At 52.2% G+C, this 19,739-nt stretch overlaps 9 protein-coding genes across 9 annotated transcripts; 4 read left to right on the top strand and 5 right to left on the bottom strand.

Moving 5' to 3' along the window:
• Positions 1–908: 908 nt before the first annotated feature.
• PG985_013784 (glycoside hydrolase superfamily) lies at positions 909–1,979 on the top strand (the record flags this gene model as incomplete). The annotated part of the gene is made up of 1 exon (XM_066833550.1): positions 909–1,979. One exon carries the CDS (start codon positions 909–911, stop codon positions 1,977–1,979), a length of 1,071 nt encoding a protein of 356 aa, XP_066678290.1.
• Positions 1,980–2,436: 457 nt separating this feature from the next.
• On the bottom strand, positions 2,437–3,108 carry PG985_013783 (uncharacterized protein; the record flags this gene model as incomplete). The annotated part of the gene is made up of 2 exons (XM_066833549.1): positions 2,437–3,017; positions 3,096–3,108. 2 exons carry the CDS (start codon positions 3,106–3,108, stop codon positions 2,437–2,439), a joined length of 594 nt encoding a protein of 197 aa, XP_066678289.1.
• Positions 3,109–3,524: 416 nt separating this feature from the next.
• PG985_013782 (regulator of volume decrease after cellular swelling-domain-containing protein) lies at positions 3,525–4,554 on the top strand (the record flags this gene model as incomplete). The annotated part of the gene is made up of 2 exons (XM_066833548.1): positions 3,525–3,817; positions 3,885–4,554. The coding sequence occupies 2 exons, from the start codon at positions 3,525–3,527 to the stop codon at positions 4,552–4,554; spliced, it is 963 nt and encodes a 320-aa protein (XP_066678288.1).
• An 885-nt stretch (positions 4,555–5,439) lies between these two features.
• PG985_013781 (uncharacterized protein) lies at positions 5,440–8,203 on the top strand (the record flags this gene model as incomplete). The annotated part of the gene is made up of 2 exons (XM_066833547.1): positions 5,440–6,899; positions 6,982–8,203. 2 exons carry the CDS (start codon positions 5,440–5,442, stop codon positions 8,201–8,203), a joined length of 2,682 nt encoding a protein of 893 aa, XP_066678287.1.
• A 2,319-nt stretch (positions 8,204–10,522) lies between these two features.
• Positions 10,523–12,537, top strand: PG985_013780 (Sugar transporter STL1; the record flags this gene model as incomplete). Its single annotated transcript, XM_066833546.1, has 7 exons — positions 10,523–10,610; positions 10,669–11,197; positions 11,263–11,454; positions 11,514–11,558; positions 11,614–11,657; positions 11,706–12,092; positions 12,161–12,537. 7 exons carry the CDS (start codon positions 10,523–10,525, stop codon positions 12,535–12,537), a joined length of 1,662 nt encoding a protein of 553 aa, XP_066678286.1.
• A 170-nt stretch (positions 12,538–12,707) lies between these two features.
• On the bottom strand, positions 12,708–13,277 carry PG985_013779 (uncharacterized protein; the record flags this gene model as incomplete). Its single annotated transcript, XM_066833545.1, has 1 exon — positions 12,708–13,277. One exon carries the CDS (start codon positions 13,275–13,277, stop codon positions 12,708–12,710), a length of 570 nt encoding a protein of 189 aa, XP_066678285.1.
• A 1,270-nt stretch (positions 13,278–14,547) lies between these two features.
• On the bottom strand, positions 14,548–14,835 carry PG985_013778 (uncharacterized protein; the record flags this gene model as incomplete). The annotated part of the gene is made up of 1 exon (XM_066833544.1): positions 14,548–14,835. The coding sequence occupies one exon, from the start codon at positions 14,833–14,835 to the stop codon at positions 14,548–14,550; it is 288 nt and encodes a 95-aa protein (XP_066678284.1).
• A 2,187-nt stretch (positions 14,836–17,022) lies between these two features.
• PG985_013777 (uncharacterized protein) lies at positions 17,023–17,307 on the bottom strand (the record flags this gene model as incomplete). The annotated part of the gene is made up of 1 exon (XM_066833543.1): positions 17,023–17,307. One exon carries the CDS (start codon positions 17,305–17,307, stop codon positions 17,023–17,025), a length of 285 nt encoding a protein of 94 aa, XP_066678283.1.
• A 1,535-nt stretch (positions 17,308–18,842) lies between these two features.
• On the bottom strand, positions 18,843–19,542 carry PG985_013776 (uncharacterized protein; the record flags this gene model as incomplete). The annotated part of the gene is made up of 2 exons (XM_066833542.1): positions 18,843–18,871; positions 19,065–19,542. 2 exons carry the CDS (start codon positions 19,540–19,542, stop codon positions 18,843–18,845), a joined length of 507 nt encoding a protein of 168 aa, XP_066678282.1.
• Between the last annotated feature and the right edge of the window lie 197 nt (positions 19,543–19,739).

Genomic DNA, 19,739 nt, shown 5'->3' with positions numbered 1-19,739 from the left:
AATATCTATTCAGACTATTGCCACCTCAACATCAGGTTGGACGGCATCAGCCGCAACGACGTACTCAAATAATGCCCCAGTGAAACAAACGCCCAGCAGCTACTGAGTCCATAGTCCAGAGCCGATGCAATCCAGATGCTCTCAATTGGGCATCGAGACAGGGATGAATAGGGATAGCGTGGCTAGGCCAGTTACATCAGTTGCCAGTCCCATCCAGGCCCGTGCGGGAACGATTTCCTACCGGTAACAGTAGACTGTACCAGGTAGACACAACTGATGTTGGAATAATTCTAGACTCGTATATTGCCCAGACTTGAACTGGATAATGCAATGAAGATGGAAGAGTTGACACTGGCCTTGAACTGTCTGCCACTCTTGAGCCACAGGGGCCCCCACAAGCCACACCATCGCTGGCCACATCCGAGATGCATTCGAACCTACTTCGCTGGAGTAGATCGACTAATCGACGGCTTATACAGCGGACTTTGACCTGACTGGACGAGAAGGGCTCGCGACGAGATCCATCTAAATTATGGCAGAAAGAAATGCCAATAGCGCTTGACAGGAGTCCAGTCTGTCTCCATTGATCATTTTCTCAGTATCTATGGTAAAGCATTGCGGAAGACCAAGGCTGGAGAGTAAGAAAAATCCACATACTGCAGCACATCAATTCGATGACCGTAAAAGTACATAAACAACCCGCCAACACCAACACCAAAATCTCACAACCCCTTCGCCTACCGCTGTCAAAACTGTCTTCTGCAAACCACAATTGCACTCGCTCTGCCGTCATTGGGCTTTCAGACCGACGAGGGCTTCATCAACCCATAGCCGTAAAAAGCAGGCGCTTACCAGAGCAAACGCGCAAAGCCTTTTGTGGTGCTGTGTGTACCTATCTGCGCCCTGCCATGGCATCTTCGTCGCGAGATCCTCTACCACGCATAGTCCTATACCACCAAACCACCCATGACCCCAATGGAAACCACATTTCCATACTGCCTCTGATTACCCAGCCGGGGATTGCCGTGACACACATCATAGTAGCGGCCATCCACATCAACGATGACCCAAATGGCCTGACCCTCAACGATCACGGGCCTGCAGACCCGAGGTACATCACCCTGTGGGCAGAACTTCGCATTGCGCAAGCCAGCGGCATCAAGGTGCTTGGCATGCTGGGCGGGGCCGCCAAAGGCTCCTACACCCGACTTGACCAGGATCAGTCTACCTTCGAGGCATACTACGACCCCGTCCACGACGCCATAAAGCAACGGGCCCTCGACGGCATCGACCTGGACGTCGAAGAGCCCATGTCGCTCGGCGGCGTCATCCGGCTGATTGACCGTATCCGCGCCGACTTTGGCCAGGACTTCCTGATCACGATGGCTCCGGTAGCGGCCGCCCTCCTGGATGTCCGTCGCAACCTGAGCGGCTTCGACTACGAGGCGCTCGAGGTGATGCGCGGCAGCCAGATCGCATGGTACAACACTCAGTTCTACTGCGGGTGGGGCGACGCCAGCAACCCCATCATGTACGAGATGATCATCGCTCGCGGGTGGGCGCCCGAGAAGGTCGTCATCGGCCTCGTGACGAACCCCGCTAACGGCGCCGGGTTCGTCCCGTGGGAGCTTCTGAAAGTGAACCTGACGCTTCTCAAGTTCCAATTCAGTCGCTTCGGCGGCGTCATGGGCTGGGAGTACTTCAACAGCTCCCCCGGGGGCAACGACAAGCCGTGGGAGTGGGCTCAGCGCATGACATCGGTCTTGAGGCCTGGCGAGGGTGCCGCAATCGGCGAGGCATCTGACACGGCGGGCCCTCAGGATATGAATACGGTCAAAAGTGACGGAATTGATGTATCCAAGAAACCGAGCTCATTTGTTCAGGTGGCAGATCCGGATATTGGCACATCAACTGTAACCGTACCCGTACCTACGGATTTCGACTACTTCTCGGACTTCTCCAACGGGTCTGATGATTAGGATGATAGGGATATGGGAACGAAATGGCTACGAAGCGTCACGCTGATACCCCCCAAATTGTTTTGTCCTGCCTTTTCATGCTTTACAATTGCCCCTGAACGACTGAATTGATCCATGCATAGCGGTGGACGCCTTTGCGTGTGTCCCGATAGAGTAGATAATGCATATCCCCTCGTCCTCGAAAGGCTAGATAGATCCTTACACAAGATTTATTAGAGGAGTATAGAGCATTTGATCACTACCATCATCAAATCGAACCAAGCTTGCCAGTGGGAAAGTTCACTTGGTCTAACCTTCGTGAAGACGTGCTGGGCAAATACACACAACATAGCAACTTCAGACCGTCTCTATGCAAAACGCCATACATGCAAAAACCCTGCACCCCCAACTCCTTAGCTGTAAAAAATAACAAATATCCAGCCCAATGCGATCGAGGACTTGCTCGCACGTGCTCACATCACGGCTTTCCTCCAAATACTCTGTCCATTTCCTCGCCCTGATCGACTGCCATTTCGCACGCCCCTTGCCGGTCTGCCAGACTCATCTCCGCGAACTGCCCCGCCACCGACAACGGCGTCACGTCGCCGTGCAGGTGCTGCTGTTGGCCCGGCGGCGGCGTCATCGCCGCCGGCAGGCCCGCGCCCGCCTCCGACATGCTCGTCTTCTTCTCGGGCTCGAGCAGGCGGGCCTCGCTGTCGAGCCAGCCGGGCGCGACGCGGCGCTTCTCGGCCAGCTCGCGCGCCGCGATGCGCTCCTCGAGGGCCTGCAGCTCCCGCCCGGCCTCCTCCTGCATCCGCGCCACGTGCGCCTGCAGCGCCCGGCAGCTCGCCATGATGTCGTCCGGGTGCGCCGCGTGGCCCGACGCCGAGACCACGTACTTGGGCTTTGCGTCGGCCGCGGTGCTCGTCAGGCCCGTGGTCGAGGACGGCGGCAGCGTCGACGGCATGTTCTTGTAGGTGTACGGCAGGGTCGCGACGACGGGGAGCGTGACGAAGGGGGATACGGTTAGGGGCACTTGGGCCAGCAGCGGGTGTGTGCCTGGAAATTGAAGTGCGGGTTAGCGATTGCGTCAGTGATCCTGTGAGATGGGGGGAGGCTAGGAGAGGCAGTCCTTACGAGTGTTGTGCATGATCGCAGATGCGCCCTGCGCAGTTATGTGGCAAATTTGAAGGTGTGTTGATTGAGATGGCAAAGTGTAGGGAGACCTTCAACAGGGCAATGCGTCATACGGGAATCGGTCAGAGGACAAAGCAGTACCCTTGGAAATAAATGACTGAAAGACTTGGAAGCGTTGGTGAGGATGTCCGATCGGACGGATGTATGTACGTAGCCCCCTGCAGTGTTGCGACAACCCGCCTGTAAATTGGCCTTGCAGGTGGGTTGCTCGATAACCGATAAGCCCCGCCATCCAGCTTTCAAGCTCACTCTCTGGGGAAGCTCACAAAAGCTCAATTAAGCCTTGCCCATCTCAGCAACGGCATTCTTATGACTGCACCATAACAGGACTGGACCTTTTCAGACAGCATCATCAAGAAGCCCACCAATATGCTTCCTACAGTTATAAAGACCTGCCCTTCGGCAGACAACGACTTTGAGCCTCTCAGCGAGTACCAAGCTCAGACGCCTGAAACTTTCTTCGGCGGGAAGCCCGTCCTTTACTTCCATGATGCGAATGTAAAGGCCTGGTGTTCAACGGAGCACTACAAACGACTCTACTTCTTCTCCGGAGATGACTCCGCCGCAAAGCATCCTACGGCACCCGAGAACTCGGCGCTGGAGAACGATGGTGGAAAGCACATGAGAGAGGAGGCTCAAGTCCAAGTGTTTGTCGGATCAAGGTGAGACTTTACACGATATTCAGGCAAATACCGTCTCTATGAATGCATCGACTAATCGCTCGCATAGCAAATTTATTCTATTTTCTCCCAGCAGTGGCACCGGCATAGAGATCCCGTACCCTGCCATCACTCTGCATGCCACCAAGAACTTCAAGAGTCTGCAGTCCCCCGACAACGCAGACCTCAAGTTCGTAGGCGTCTACATGCAGCTGGAGTTCTCGGGTGACGGCGGTGGCGACGATGACGACAACTTCGATCCCATCGAGCTCACGTTGATCCCGTCGCAGAGCCCCGAGAACTCGTCTGATTCCCGGGTCGACCCACTCAATGCCGAGCGCAATGCCGCCTTATTTAATCAGATCTCGGCCTGCTCGAACTTGCATCCCGACCCGCAAGATGAGGACGATGACGATGAAGAAGATGAGACAGATCGGATCATCTTCGAAGGGGAGGCTCTGGAGGGCTTGCCTGGCGCTTTTCGAGGTGATGCAGATGGCGGCCTGCCTCCGCCTATGCCTGGCAGTTCGGGCTGGATCACTGCTGAAAACGTGAACGAGTATTTCGATGCCGAGGGAAACTGGATTGGCGGTGGCGGTGATGAAGGCGACGAGGGTGTCAGCGGTGAACTGGGTGAAGGCGCCGGTCGAGTCCGCGTCCGAGATGAGTTGGATGGTGATGGCGCCAATGGACACGACAACGAGGACACTGCCGATTCTAAGCGACCGCGGACGGAATAAGCTGTCGAAGCATGGCTCAATGATAGGAGACAAACAGTATGATAGAGCCACGACGAAAGCCGGCGGATTGCTTTCTCAATAGGATAGGTATGTGGCCGCTACCCCCTGCCGGACCGTCACAATGCTTATGCCGAACAGATTACCTTGTGCAGATGATGATACCCAATAAAAAAAAAAAAAAAAAAAAAAAAAAAAAACCACAGACGGACTGCACCGATTACCATAGACAGTACGAGATGTGCACATGCCCCTTTTGATCTATTTGTGCCTCGTCCACCCTCGCGGAACCCGGGGATGGCACCGGGCGCTGAGACTTGGTGTTAGGTCAGGTCTTGCCGCTGGAGTCCGAGAGCGCGAGACGAAGTGCAACAACTCGGCACCGAAAACCATGATGGTGTGGGTGCGTGAAAACCGAGGCTGGCGAGTCGTGCAGCAACCCCTATGTTTACAGCCCGAAACACGTTGTTATTGAGCTTTCCACCGTTGCTTGGCGCATAAGGTTCAAAGTCGCAGTAGCTGGCAGTTAACAACATGCCTATCCACACCAGAAGACAGCCCCTTTAGCTCATCGTGACAACTCACTGGCACCAGCCTCTTGTCTCAGAGACGTGGGGTTGACTGGAATGCAATTTGGCCCAGCGACGCATTCCACGGGGGTCAACACCCCCAACTCTAGATCGTTCGATCGGACATGACCATGTTTTCTCGTTTTATCACAAGGGATACCCGTTGTCTGTTTCGTTGCCCTTGACCACCTTCTACGTCTGGTTTGCCATTTGTGTGCCCGGCGAATGACGACGATATTCCAGCTTCCGGAGAATCAGCTTTAGGCTGATTGCTACACATAAACCGAGTGTTTCTGCCCTTTCCTCTCGCTATTCCAGGATGCCCAGCCTCGGTCATCCCCTCGTCTCGATAGAGGCACGGGACGAAGATGCTGGCTCTACGACTCTGTCAACGGGAGGCATTGTTGGTGTTGCTATCGCCGGTGCCTTTATTGTATTTGCCGCTCTATCACTACTTCTCATTCTTGTCGCGAGACGGCAATCACGCCGGCGGTGGCTTGCCGAACAAGCGGAATCGGGTACCACCGGGTCACCTTCACAAAACGGGTCTGAAGAAAAGTCCCCATTCCCGCGGCGGTTGCGGAAAAAGTCCATTTTCGATGCCGAAGGAAGCCCGGAGCCCATCCCAGAATGGCACCGCATTTCTCTACCCATCATCCCTCCTGTATTCTCCAGACGCCCGAGTATGAACCTTGCGCCTTTCCGAGATGTCCACAGCAGCGGCGGGCAGTCTCAGCGCACGGAGAAGGAGCGAGGGCGAGAGCTTCGCGAGATTCGACGCAAGAGCTCATGGATCGACGAGGACGCACTGCATGGGCCACGCATATCGAAACCTCGGAGCAAGCCCAGTCTCTTGTCGCTGCGTCGAAAATTGAGCTTTAGGCAGCCTTCAGCTAATTTAATACTGGGGAGCCCGACCTTGCCTCACGCCCAGCATAAACCGAACCCGATCCCAACTGAGAGTATTGGCGCAGCTCAGACTACCACGGTAACCAGGAGCTCGTCTTCGGGCACTGTCTTGTACGGGCCCCGCCCGACGCCGCAGGCTTTGAGCGCAACCCAACCGAGCCCTCCAGCTAGCCAGGAGCCGCTAGCAGCGACGCAGACTACAAGGGCCACGAACCATATCGTATTTGAGGCAGCACATCAACTCGCCGGGCAATCTCGTCTGCCAAACTCTCAAAGACCACCTCGGAACTGTACATCAGCCACGGGCTTGTCTGATATACTCCAACTGACGGCAACAAGGCTTCAAGACGGCAACATGAGCGCGAGACGGCAAACAATGTTCGCGGAGAACACTGCAACAAAGAGTCAACAGATTGTCCGCTTCGAAGGCGTGTACGTTGAGGATAGCGACGCCATAAGCCCAACACGTAGCCAGAAGAGTGCACCGGAAGTCGTGGAGCTCGAGGCAAAGGAGATGACCCCCCGAAAGGGGTTGGCTCTGGGCCCGTTGCAGAAACCCAACCACGATCGCCACGTCTCGCACGTCTCACAGTTTTCGATCGTGTCCGAGGCGGATAGCCTGGTTGTCAGTAACCGAAACTCGCAGCCCGACGTGCAGACGCCGCTGTCTAGCCCCAGCCGCCATGAGAGGGCAAAAGAGCTGGCTCAGGCTGAGCAGGCCCAGGAGCTACGACCTACCACTAGCGGGTCCGAATCCTCGGCGCTCTCGACGCTGTACAGCGTAGACGAAGAAGCCGAGGCCACACAGACAATGGGCGCAGTCATTGAACACATAGTGGACGCTCCTACGGGCCAACAGTCGCACGAGGGGTATGACAGGAGCCCAAAGTTTCCTTTTGAGAACGGCGGCAGTCCTCGGATGGGCAGACTCCGCCGCGGGACGTTGGGCCAGTTCCATGGACCCAGACCTATGCCTCGCCCCGAATCTCCGGCGATGCCTGCCAGCCCCCGAGGAGAGGACGGAAAAGCCACTGGAGACTTCGCTGCAATTTTCCATTTACACAGTGCAAGATGACCCTTTTATCGCGGAACCGTCGCCATCCCAGAACTCGCCAAACCTCTCACAGGTCTTTAAAATCTTACCGGGTAACGTCAAGCGCGCCGAGACCGGCTCCAAGTCCAGGGACTCGATTCGGATCGTGGACTACAAGCCAGCGGTGCGAGTCACCAAGGCCACGGCGACGCCCACGCCACCTGCCAAGAGCCTGCGGATCACGCTGCCGCCGCCCTATGTGCTCCGACCTGGGTCGCCCACGCCAGACGCCAGTGACCGACGACCCAGCCCCACGCTTTCGTCGCACAGCATTGGCTCATCCGCCAACGAGAGCTCCAGCAATGGGGACAGGAATTCCGTGTCTGGGGGCATGGGCTACAGCACCACGACACTGCTGACCGTCCCGAGCCCTGAGGGTTCGCCGACGAAATCGGACGAGAGGCCGGGCTCGCGCACGGGGTTTCACTGCAACCTTTCGACGGCTACGGACGACGAACTGGACAATGAGGAGCGGGACTTGCCCAGTTACAAGAACAACAAGAGCAAGCCGGGGTCTCGCCTCCTTGTCCAACAAACCAGGTTGCCCTCGGACAGCTCCGTCTACTCCCAAGAAGAAGGCGAAGAAGAGGACCGGCTGCCGCCGCTCCGCAGTGCCGGAAACCGGGACAGCGCCCAGATCGCCAGTGTGGTCGCCGAGCTCCGCCGCATGAACAGTCAGATCAGCCAGGCGAGCGGGTACAGCATGGCGTCGACGGCGTCGTCGAATACGCTGGTTGCTACGACGATTCCGGAGGAGGTCGGCAGCCCCACGCTGCCGGCCCTCCGTGGCGGCGGGTTCAGTCCAGGGAAGAAGGGCGGTCCGTCGGGGGCGTCTCGCAACTATCTAGCGGTGGGCAGTCCAGGGAAGCGAAGGCCGCATGATGACGGCAAAGAATGTCGCCGAGGCAGTGGCGGCGGCGGAAAGAGCGGCGCAACTGGCAGAAGAAGCCGGCGGGGACGGTGCGTGCCGGTATGGGCTCTGGGACGGGGTTGGCGGACCGGCTCCAGGAGCTGGATCGGCATATGGCTGGTTTGTCCAGGGAGGCGAGTGCCAAACGATCCGGCGGGAACAGCGCGGTGAGCTTGCGAGCCGAGACCCGCCCGGATAGTTTATACGACGAGAACGGGTTCCTGAAGAGCTCGCCCGCCGGACGAGGTTGATGGTTGATGGCTTAATGCAGCGAACTCCTTTCGGCTTGTATGTACGTATTCACGACTGATGGGATCTTCATGTTTATAAAAACCACTTTGGAGGAAACTTGGGCTATGGAGTTATGTTATTACTATTCCTATTCGAAACACAGATACTTAAACTGAGGCATGAGCAATGCTCCATGGCTCAAGACACGAAAAGGTAAGTACTTACTCAAGTTATCAATACAGGTATTCGCCAACGACAATTGATCCTGCCTCGATAATGGCATCAACACTCATTGCAGGGGCGGACTGGGAGTCTCGTCACATGAAGCAACCCACAAATATCGTAAGACTTACCAACATCGCAGTGCACCCACAACCGATGGACATCTGGTTTAGTAGACATCAAATCGATCTCACTCAGCAATCGTGATTTGAAAATAGGTATCCCAATTCATGGGTGCCGGTGTTTCCCGATGTCCCACCTCTTGTTTTTTCGGCGGGCCCCAACCAAAGGTCAAGGAGTGCAACCTGGCCATGCCACCATCCCAAGCTCCTGCGAGAATAAACCGGCCAAGTCTCCCCAGGAATAAGCAGCTCTACAGAACACCTGTTATTCCAGTGGTATCAGCTTATTCCACTGTTATTCCCTGGAGTAAGTGGAATAATCAAGGCGATTTATTTCTGCGGCCGCTTGCATCCCTCGTTTCGAGTTGGAATCCCGCCCTCGAGTCGGTGAACCAAGCTCACGGGCGAAGGCACGACTCGAGAGGCCGCACGCGATCCAAGGCGTGGAGCGGGTCGCGTGGGCTCCATAGGCCCCATTTCTTCAGTCCGGGGAGAGCCTGGGGAGGCCGACATAGCGCCGGGGCGGTCACTGTTTTTACAGTACGGTTTGGCCTTGGCAGTTTGGTGCGGCACGATTGAACGGCGCAAAAACGCACGAGGTAGAGAAAGGCCGTTGTGACCGTCACCAATCCCTTTCTCGCTGTCGCCTTCGGCTAGCCGACGTGTCGCCGGCTTTCCCGAGTGTTAGTTCCTCGCGCACGGCCGAGTTGCTGAGAATGCACGGTTGGGACCAACAGCCAAGGCTCGCTTTTGTAGGTGCAAGTTAGCGATGGATACCTATTAACTACCACCCTCTTACCCCGATGCAGGACCTTGCGGGCCCCGTGACGTCATGGGATCCCATTTCTCCGCGCTCGCAGTGGACACCTCGAGACCGGGGCGCGGGCAGATGATCGCCTGGGTTGAAGAAGCATGCAAGCAAACATTGGCGGTTTGACGTGAGCAATCGCGCCGGCTTGCCCAAAGAGGTAATCCGACAGGCCGCGGCTGTTCTTTCTTCCCCAAACTCTCTGCTTGGAACGACACCACCCTACGCGCGACAAACAACAAGGGGGGACCCTCGTGACCTAGCCAGCCATTGAAAGAGTGTTCTACAACATGAGGCTCTTCCTGTACCTGAAAGGCAGGCTAGATAAATATGTAGGTACCAATATAGCATCGTTGATCAGAATGAGGCTCAAAATAGGAGTGCTTTCCTGCCTTACCTACATACTTGGCCGTACAGCGTGTGGGAAAAGGTGGTGATGATCATGATGATAAGGATCGAATTGATGCGACTAACAGGTTGTTGTCGACTCGAGCTAGCGTCCCATCCCTAGCGAATCTTATTCCCCCAGTCTCCAGTTCCCAGTCTGCCAATCTCCAGTTCTCCCTCCCACCTCCATCCGTCCCCCACACGCACTAAGGAATTGCCATCATTGTTGCTTGATCGTGCTAACGTCAGAACTAGCGGGTCTCTTCCTCAGCATCGCATCTTCTGCCGCAAACCCCCATGCCCCCTGCATCCTGGACTGCAAGACATGAAGCCGAAATGGAGGGGGAGACTGCTCTCTGTCTCACACGGGAAAGGTTTTTCTTCTGGCCCAAGTGGATCGTGTTGGTTGGCCTTTTCCATTCCAGGCAAGACGAGTTCCGGAACGCAATAGAGATCGGCAATTGTTCCTAGCTCTCGGTGATACTAGTCTTGTGTATCCTTAACCATATGTACACCTTACATCTAAAAATTGCTGTCTGGTGCGAGCGTACAAATATTACCCTCACCCCCCGTTACACATCGCTCTGAGACCTGCGTCTTCCCTAATTTCAACCCCGACTGTGATCATCAATTGTGCTTGTCGATGTCTACTGAACGGCTCGGCGCTCTATAGGGGTACTAGTATCATTTCAAACAGGCTCGGCATTGTAAATCTTCATCATGAAGCCCTACTTTGGCCTCCGTGGCAAAAGTCTCAATTATGCCATCGGTATCATCGCAGGATGCGACTTCCTGCTCTTTGGTTACGGTAAAGAGCCATCGATCCCCACGAGAACACTGGCAAAGCAATACTAATAGAGGAACAGACCAAGGTGTCATGGGAGGCATCCTGACGATGCGCAACTTCCTTGACGACTTCCCTTCCATCGACCCTGATGGTACGGAAGATCCGGCGCTCCGATCGACGCGCGCCGGAACCCAGGGCATTTCCGTGGCTGCTTATAATCTGGGCTGCTTCCTGGGCGCCGTCATTACCATCTGGATCGGCAACCCGCTGGGCCGCCGGCGCATGATTCTGCTAGGCACCGCTGTCATGGTCATTGGCGCCATCCTGCAGGCGTCCGCGACCACCTTACCGCATTTCATCATCGGCAGAATCATCACGGGCATTGGTAACGGCGGCAACACATCGACGGTACCAACGTGGCAATCCGAAACATCACGGTCGCATAAGCGAGGCAAGCTCGTCATGATCGAGGGCGCGCTCATCACCTGCGGCATCATGATCAGCTACTGGATCGATCTTGGATTTAGCTTCGTCCCGGGCAGTGTCGCATGGCGTTTCCCGCTAGCCTTCCAGATCGTCTTCTGTCTGTTCATCTTGGCAACTATATGGTGCGTCGTCTTCTCCTATTAGAATTCTATCGGTTCTTAGAACATAGTTACTGACCCCAAAGCAGGAACCTACCCGAGTCGCCGCGATGGCTCGTCCTAAAAGAGAGGGAGGACGAAGCTCTTGACGTGCTCGCAGCTCTCGCAGACACATCTATAGACGACAAGGAGGTCAGGAACGAGTTCATCGCTATTCAGGATACTGTCCTGGAGATGAAAAAGGGCAGTTTCAAAGATCTATTCACGCAAGGCAAGGACAGGTTCGTCGTGGCTTCCGCACCATCTAGTATGAGTACGCCAGGTGCTGACATTATTACAGGAACTTCCACCGCACCCTGCTTGGCTATACAAACCAGATGTTTCGGTATGTTATTCTCTGCCCCATGTCATCTTTGCGCATTCAACTGACCTATTCTTAGTGAGTCTCATGCTGCACTTCCGATGCGTTGCTTCACTCTTGCTCGTATGCATCGCCTTTGATAAAAAACACATACTAACTCGTGACCGACAGAGCAAATCTCGGGAATCAACCTCATCACTTATTATGCTCCAGTGATCTACTCACGTCTCGGAATGAGCAGCTTCATGGCACTCCTCCTTGCAGCTATCAACGGGACGGAGTACTTTATCGCTTCATGGCCTGCCGTGTACCTGGTAGAACGGGTTGGTCGTAGAAAACTCATGCTGTTCGGCGCTGCTGGCCAGGCTGCCAGTATGGCAATTCTTGCTGGTGTTAACTCGCGACCCGATAGCGCCTCCTGCCAGATCGTTGCGGTCGTCTTTCTCTTTGTATTCAACACCTTCTTCGCCATCGGATGGCTTGGCATGACCTGGCTGTACCCCGCCGAGATCGTCCCTCTGCGGATCCGAGCCCCTGCCAACGCCTTGTCCACCTCAGGTCAGTACTCTCCGCGGAGATGACTCTGGGAATAAATATGATAACTAACCTGTGTGCTCATCGTGCAGGCAACTGGATCTTCAACTTCATGGTCGTCATGATCACCCCGGTCGCCTTCGACAGCATCGGCTACCAGACGTACATCATCTTCGCCGTCATCAACGCCTTCATGGTGCCGAGCGTCTACTTCTTCTACCCGGAGACGGCCTACCGGTCCCTCGAGGAGATGGACGCCATCTTCCACAAGGTCAAGGGCTGGGCCGGGTACTTCCAGGTCGTCGACGTGGCGCGCAAGGAGCCCCAGCGCTACGGCAAGAACGGCGAGCTGCTCATCGCCTACGAGGAGACCGAGGAGCACAAGACGCACGCCCACCACGGCGAGTTCAAGGGGGCGCCGTCGGCGTCGCCTAGCGACGCGGAGACGGGCCGCGGGGGCGTGCTGTAGAGGGGGGTAGGGGTAGGAGGGTATTGGGCGGACACGTATATGGGCTATGTATGATGAATGGGCCTACGAACTGTGTAGTCAAAGACTCGAATTCAGGGATATAATGAGATAAGCTGGCACTAGCTCTCAAGTTCCAAAATACCCCTTCTTTGGTGCCGTATGTTATTTGGTCATGAGCGCTCTCGGCCTGGCTCAATATTCTCATATTTGGGAGGTGGATCATCAAACCGGCTGTCTTCGCGGCTGTAAGGAGGGGGCTCAACCTGTATTCGGATCGCTACTGCAGGGCACGGTCTATCAACTTCGCTGCGATTCGGTTCTCGTTCGACGGGTGTCCTCGGCGGCGGAGCCAGTCGGATCGCTGCCCCGTTCGAGGTCTGGGTTTGCGAAGCACCTGCGTCGCCGCGCGCTGCCCCGTGATGCAAGATATTGTAGAACATATCCGTTGCCCACCAAGCCGCCGCCAACACGGCGTCCTTGGGGCCGTCCCGCCCCCCGAAATAGCTTACGAGGAGTGCCGGCGGCAGGAAGATGAGGGTGAGGGTCAACTGGTAGGCAATCCATAGGACCCCTGCCGCGCCGACGGGGACGGCTAAGAGCAACGAGACTAGCACAGATAGGACCGTGTTGTTGTTGTCACGCCCGACCAGTATCCTGGCCAGGTGGTAAGCCCCAGCGAGCGCCGGAAGCCCGAGAAACCAGAGGATGATGAGCACGGTTGCGAGGATGTCCGAGTCCATGACTGCCGTGGGTCCGAATAAGGGTTGGTGTTATGTCGTATTCTTGGGCACAGTCGGGATAATGCCTGGGCTTGTTGGTTGATTTGTGTAGGGGAGAAGGTTGTGGGCAAAGCGAGCTTTTATAGTAAGTATGCATGATCGTATTGTACTGTGGATGGCAAAGGTTATCTGTATTCAAGTCATGAAGATATGTTGAATGTTTCTCAAACCGGAGCCCTCGTTTTGACTGTTGCTGGTCAGTGACAAGATCAGAATACCTGTACGTAAGACCATGTGATGGGATGATTGCCGGGCATCACCTTCTTGCGTGGTTGCTTTGGGCCCAGTCGTTCCACGCAGACACACGGAATTTACAGCATTCACATCATGTCACAGGCAACTGAGTAGATGGCCTCGGTGTTGGGTCGAGGTAGTGTATTGATAGATCGCCTTATCTGATCCGAACCTATCTCTAGGTGTGCACAGAACTCTGACTGCCTTCACCCCCCGTGCCCTTCAAATCCCCATGGAAGAACCTGCATCTTTTGGAGAATCTTCCAAGACTACAACTCTATGGACCATTATATGGCATAGCTTCCTGCCTCGCCTGCTAATTGCCGATCATTCCAAGTCCCTCGATTCTGCCCCTTCTTCTCCTTCAATCTTGCTATGCTGCTTGGATCCAGCGTACGAAAGTTGAGGGCTCTTAGAGCCTTGATCAGTGGCAATGTGTATTGCTCGTGTCCGCCACCCACTCGTTGGGCCTCATGTAAGCGAGGCATATCTTGAGCTGGGAGCTTTGGGGTTTAGCCCTGTCAACTAGGATTAAGCATCTACCACCGACTCCGATGGTTTTAGGACAGGCCACTCGGATTCGCATTAAAATTGTTAGGCAATTGCCAACGTCTTAAATGTAGGTAGGGGATACAGGCTGTGAACCAACTGTCGGCTCTGCCTATGAGACTCATGTAATTTGACGTACACCAGGCGTGTTGGCAGCAGTTCTTTGCTTTGCCGCGGTAACATCTTGATATGGGGAACACAGGCTCTGCGCCTAGAATCGGCTCTGGCTTTGGCGAGCTGCGTCATATCCCCATGTGCCTGGAGATAATATGGCTCGACTAGAAAAACATAACGAAGGATCAGCTTACCGGTAGAGGTGCTCAAAAACGCCACGACGACTTCGTCGAAACATGATTTTCGTAATTACCATATGGGTAAATCCATCAGCAAGTTCACCAATGCCGGTGTATATGCCCGTATAGACTTGGACTTGGAGGGTACCTGCAATTTATGGTGTCTTGGGCTCAGACTTGATGTCGTCCTCTTCTTTGACACCATCGTCGTTTTTAGTGTCATGCCACTCCAATAGAGTCACAGGATCATTCGTTGTGACAGGGCGGTGTCTAGGACCGGGTAACCTTCGTCTCCTTCTTCTTCTCGTTCTCCTGTTCATGCTCTCCCACTCGGGCGCTTGGGTGGTATTTGGCAGCTCAGGCTGAATGCTGCCGAAGATGAATGCATGACTTCGCTCCCATTCTGCATACCGCGGATCTCCCCAGGCATAGGGATTCGTCATCGCTGCAGCTGGTTGGGGAGGCGGAGCAGGTGGAGGAGGATGTGGTGGAAGCTGTCCATATGCTTGATATAGGTTTATTGGCATCTGTGGAGGCGGAGGGGGGAGGATAAATGGGGACAGGAGGGGGCGGAGGGGGTGCAAGTACCGGCGCTTGGTAAGCGTTCATGGGCATTGCTGGGGGTTGAGGCGGTCCGTATCCCCAAGGAGGTTGTGCATTTCCATATCCACCACTGTAGGGTTGTCCGTGAGGATTATACCCATGTGGATTGTGAGGAACGCTGTAGTACTGACCTAGTTGTTGTGGTTGTGCCGCAGCCTGGAATGGCGTACTCTCGTGTACTCCTCCTAGGCAAGAGGCTAAACTGTACTCGTTTAAAAGTTTATATTTATATATAAAGTATTAATGTTAATATTATTAATTGGTAAGGTTTAAAACGACCTGATTAGCTTTATATAACGCCTTCCCTCCCTCCCTCCCTCCCTTTAAATTTATTAATCTAATATTTATTTATTATTTTCTTCGTTAAACCTTTCGATTAACGCCCGGATTTAAAGGTCTTTTTAAATATCGTTAAGGAAAGGGGTTTAAATTAAATTTTTAATTTTATTTATTTCGTTTTAAAATTCGTTAAATAATTTAATTTATTTAATAAAGAAAGTTTTATTATTATTAATTATTTCCTTTAAAAGAAATTTATAATCGATAATATATATATTATAAAAGGTTAATTTAAATATAAGTTTCGTTATAATTTTACATTTAATATATTTTATATCCTTTTAAAACCCTTTCTTTTAATTTTATTTTTAAAGTTTTATAATATTAAAATAGGTAATCTTATATTAATTATCCTTTATTTTTTTAAGTAATTTATAATATATCCGGCGCCGATTAATCTTAGAAATTTTCGTCGCTATAATGGATAAGTGTAACGGAGCGGATATGCTATATCTTTTAATAAGTCCTATTTAAATAGTGAATAATATATATAGTTATATTAAATAAAAGATTTAATTTAAGCAGTTAATAGAAGAAACGAAGACAGCCTTTTATATATAATTCGTTAAATTATTAATAGCGATTAGAGATAAAATTGGAATCGAAAAGGGAATTTTATAATTATTAATTATTATTAAGCTTTTATCGATTTATAAAAGTTATAATTATTAAAATATTTTTAAGAATTTCGAAAATATTAAATATAATACTTTATTTTTAAATTTATTATTTTTAAAGTAATTTATTCTTTATAAATCTTTTATTTTTATCGGGAAACTTGAATACGAATCGAAAAAAAAGAAAGAAGAAAGAAGAAAGAAGTACTCTCGTACACATCACGGTTATTGTCATAACTGTTATTACCTTGTTGGTTTTGGCGGCCGCCTCTTGAGGCCTGGCGACCGCCGCGAATGTATCGTCGGCGCGACATTGACGTGACAGAAATTTTCGAAGTTTCTGAAGTCTGGCCGTGTCTGAAATCTTGATGAAGAAAAGAAAGAGAGAGGAGGGGAGGCGCGACCAAAGATCAATGTATTTTGACCAAGTCCCGCTCACAACGCGTGGTGGGGCCCGTTTCAGGTACTTACCCTATGGCTGCTCTTGCCCGGTGCGAGCTGCGACTGCCTCAAGACGGGGACTTGAAGCACGTTGACTGGCAAAGTGGTTGAGCGCTGCCCATATCGTTATGAATTACATGGTGACGCATGGTCCTCCACCGATCAATGGGTATGGCCACCCGGCTTCGGACCCCGACCTCCCATATTTCAAGAAGCAAGTATGAATGCAAGGAAGGCATGACATCAGAGGACAAATTGTTCAAACATGGCCATGTATTGAAGGTTAGGTACATATGTTGAAGACACGCCCAGCCTCTATCATAGAAACCAAGCCGCTTCTGGCAAAAGAGTGACAGTGAAACACATAAGTACTGAGACGAGGATGTCAAGATATCCCGAATGTTGCTCTCGTATCTGTTTTCGTTGGGCTGGCCAAGCTTCGAATCGAAGTTGAAGAAAAGAATGACTCCTAAGGCCCAGACCCAACACGGCCTCCTATTGCATGAGGCGCTTAGCACGTAGCCTTGACGCTGCGGATTTGGACCTGTGATATGTAGTCTAATCAGCATGCATGCTGCAGCAGTAAAGGAGCCAGTATGACATACCGGCGAGTCATAGCACTTGTTCGGGCTATTGTTTGTAAACATGGTTAGCTAAGTTGCCAGACGCGATCCGGTCTTGGTTGTTCTGGAAGACTAAGGCTTTGGTCATTATAACATACTTGGTCTGAGACGGCGAGAGGAAGCCTTGGCAGTCCGCGTTCGCGTAAACCGAGACAGTACAGCCACTGCCAAAGATCTCCCACGAAAGGGCGGAGGCCCCGACGTTGGAACAGCCGGTGGGGATGTTGACCGTCTTGGTGTAGCTGTTGCAGTCCTCGCTGCCGAAGAAGTTAACGTAGGCAGCATCGGCCATAGTGGCGGCGGTGAAGCCTACGGCAAGAATCTAACGATGTCATTTATGGTAAGCAACTTTTGTTTTCGAACAAAGATTTGTCTTGCAGAAAAGAGGATACGGACCGACTTGAACTGCATCTTGATGGCGCTTTGTGCAGGTGTTGTGAGTTTGGGTAGTGTTGCGTTGCGTTGTTAGAGGCCTGGAGTAGTGATGGATTTCGAGTTGATCTTGGCGAGTGTATTAACGTAGAAGACAGCGCGGAAGGGCTCGTTTATATACAAATTTGAGCCACACGTTGTCTTTTGTGAATCCCAGAAATGGTCGAAAGAGACGTGCTAGTTTCAGAGGCAACTGCTATGATCTCACCCCTATATCCAGTAGGAAGTATTAATTATCGGTGATTGGTTCCCGGACAGGAACTCCTTCCCTTCGGTCTGACTTCCACAAATCAATACAACACAGCCACTAACGCAGCTTACAGACCGAGTTCTCACGGTTACGCATAGATTAAACCATGTTTAGGTTCATGTTGCGATGCCACCTGCCGGGTCGGTAAGCCACAGCCCAGAGTACGTAATACGTTTTCAGAAGCTCGGGGCTCTGTGATTTGGGGATCAGCTGGCCACAAGCTCAGCTTTACAAACGAGGATAAATGTTGCGACATCAAGTTATGATCGTGGGGTTCAGCGTCGTTTCGGTTGGTTGATCCCATGTCGTCTCAGGGCAGCCATCTCACTAGCTAATAGGCTATTGATCTGACTGTCCGTTCACTATGTCGTCATGGTGATGGCATTACAACACATCTGTATACCAATCTTGGTATCCTGGCCCAGGGTAACATATTAAGGCTCGCGAATTAACGCCTCGGCCAGTTATGAATGCAAATCTATCCGTATTCTGCAGTTGACCGCTAGCACATCATGAGCTTACCCTAGAGACATTTTTCCGGTGAGCCCACCAGTTTGTAAAAGTGCACATTCTGTGTCTCGTGACAGTGGAAAGTAGCATTTATCCCCTGTTCTGGTAGTCTCGAGAAAGAAGCTCAAGCTCGGCGTGTCTTCATAAATGGCACTTGTCACGACGGTGAATACTGCGAAAGAATGGTGAGTAAATCGAATTAGGTTTCTCACAATACTGGCGTCTAGATCCGACTATATATAAGTTAAATGACAATATTATAAATAGTCCTATAAGACCATGTTACCAGTAATATATTAGAATAAGCAATGTATACCGTGATTTCTAGGGTCGTACCAACAGCCACAAGTCAGCAAGTGTCCCAAAATCATAACATACTGCTTAATAGCCTGTATAAAAAAAAAATAAAAAAAAAGAACCTTGCTTATCTTTGAGTCCAGGGGTAACACAGCGTCCAGTTTTCGAAGGGGAGAAGAATTCACATAGGCGTATGCATAAAACGCTTCAGTTTACTCTTCAAATCCTCCGGGTAACCGAGGTCATATAATGGCCAACTGGAGCGTGGTATCCGAGGAAAGGCCTCCATAGCACTTTCACGCATGCCATTTCTTGAAGCAAAGAACATGACCGCTTTCCTATATGTCTCCGAGGACGGTGACGTGCCCTGAATGCACTGGCCATGTTTGATGATTCTCAGCGCAAGATCCGTATAGCGATTTGCCACAGCTTCTAGAGCAAACATGGGAGCTGGCAATAAAATATCCTGGCGTTAAGTGGCATATTAGCATGATGACCACATGGCATGTTTAGGAACCAAATAGAAGGAAAAAGTATAAAAGGGGTTGGGGTAATGAAACTTGCCCGCTCAGGATCGCTTCCAGCATGCTCCAGCATTACCGCAAGATCAAAGTCTTTGAGCCGGATGGAGAGCTCGAAAGGCCCAGAAAGGCCGCCTACGGTCCCAATAGAACAGCTGGTGGCGCTCAGGTACGTCGGCCAGAAGCGCAGGGAGGCCGCGATGAACTTTTCCACCGCTCGGTACTGTTTCTGCCAGATGGCCTTGATGATCCCGCCGCCGATCATGTACACACACTTGGGGTGCCGTGTGTAGCAGAGGCGACAGCGGACCCCCATATACTCCATGGACGATGCTTTCGCGAGAAGCACATCCGCGATGTACATCTCAGGTTCCAACGTCCTATACAAAGTCTGGGAGGTGATGGCCAATGACAAGATATCTGCAGGAGACGCTAGGAAATGCTTGCCGACCAGCCAAAGAATGTCGTTTGAAAGGCGCTGCTGCCGGCCTTGAGATATACACTGATCCGACGCCATGGTCAAAGACAGTTCCATGCCGTGGCAATAGTTCCGTGTCAGTGGCCTAGAATGCCAATCCAGCTAACGGTCGGGTTAAAAATCAGACAGTGGCAATTGAGAGGGAAATGTATTTCTCTATTTTTAGATAGCCACAATCTACTTAAATCAAGTAGGTATGGATATCAAGGTTTGACAAGATCCTGGTGGTAGCTGTA

The sequence above is a fragment of the Apiospora marii genome (assembly GCF_038362585.1).
Source record: "Apiospora marii strain CBS 49790 chromosome Unknown utg000011l_segment0_segment0, whole genome shotgun sequence".
Taxonomy (NCBI): Eukaryota; Fungi; Ascomycota; class Sordariomycetes; order Amphisphaeriales; family Apiosporaceae; genus Apiospora; species Apiospora marii.
Note: the sequence above shows the minus strand (reverse complement) of the source record. Positions and strands in the feature narration are given on the sequence as shown.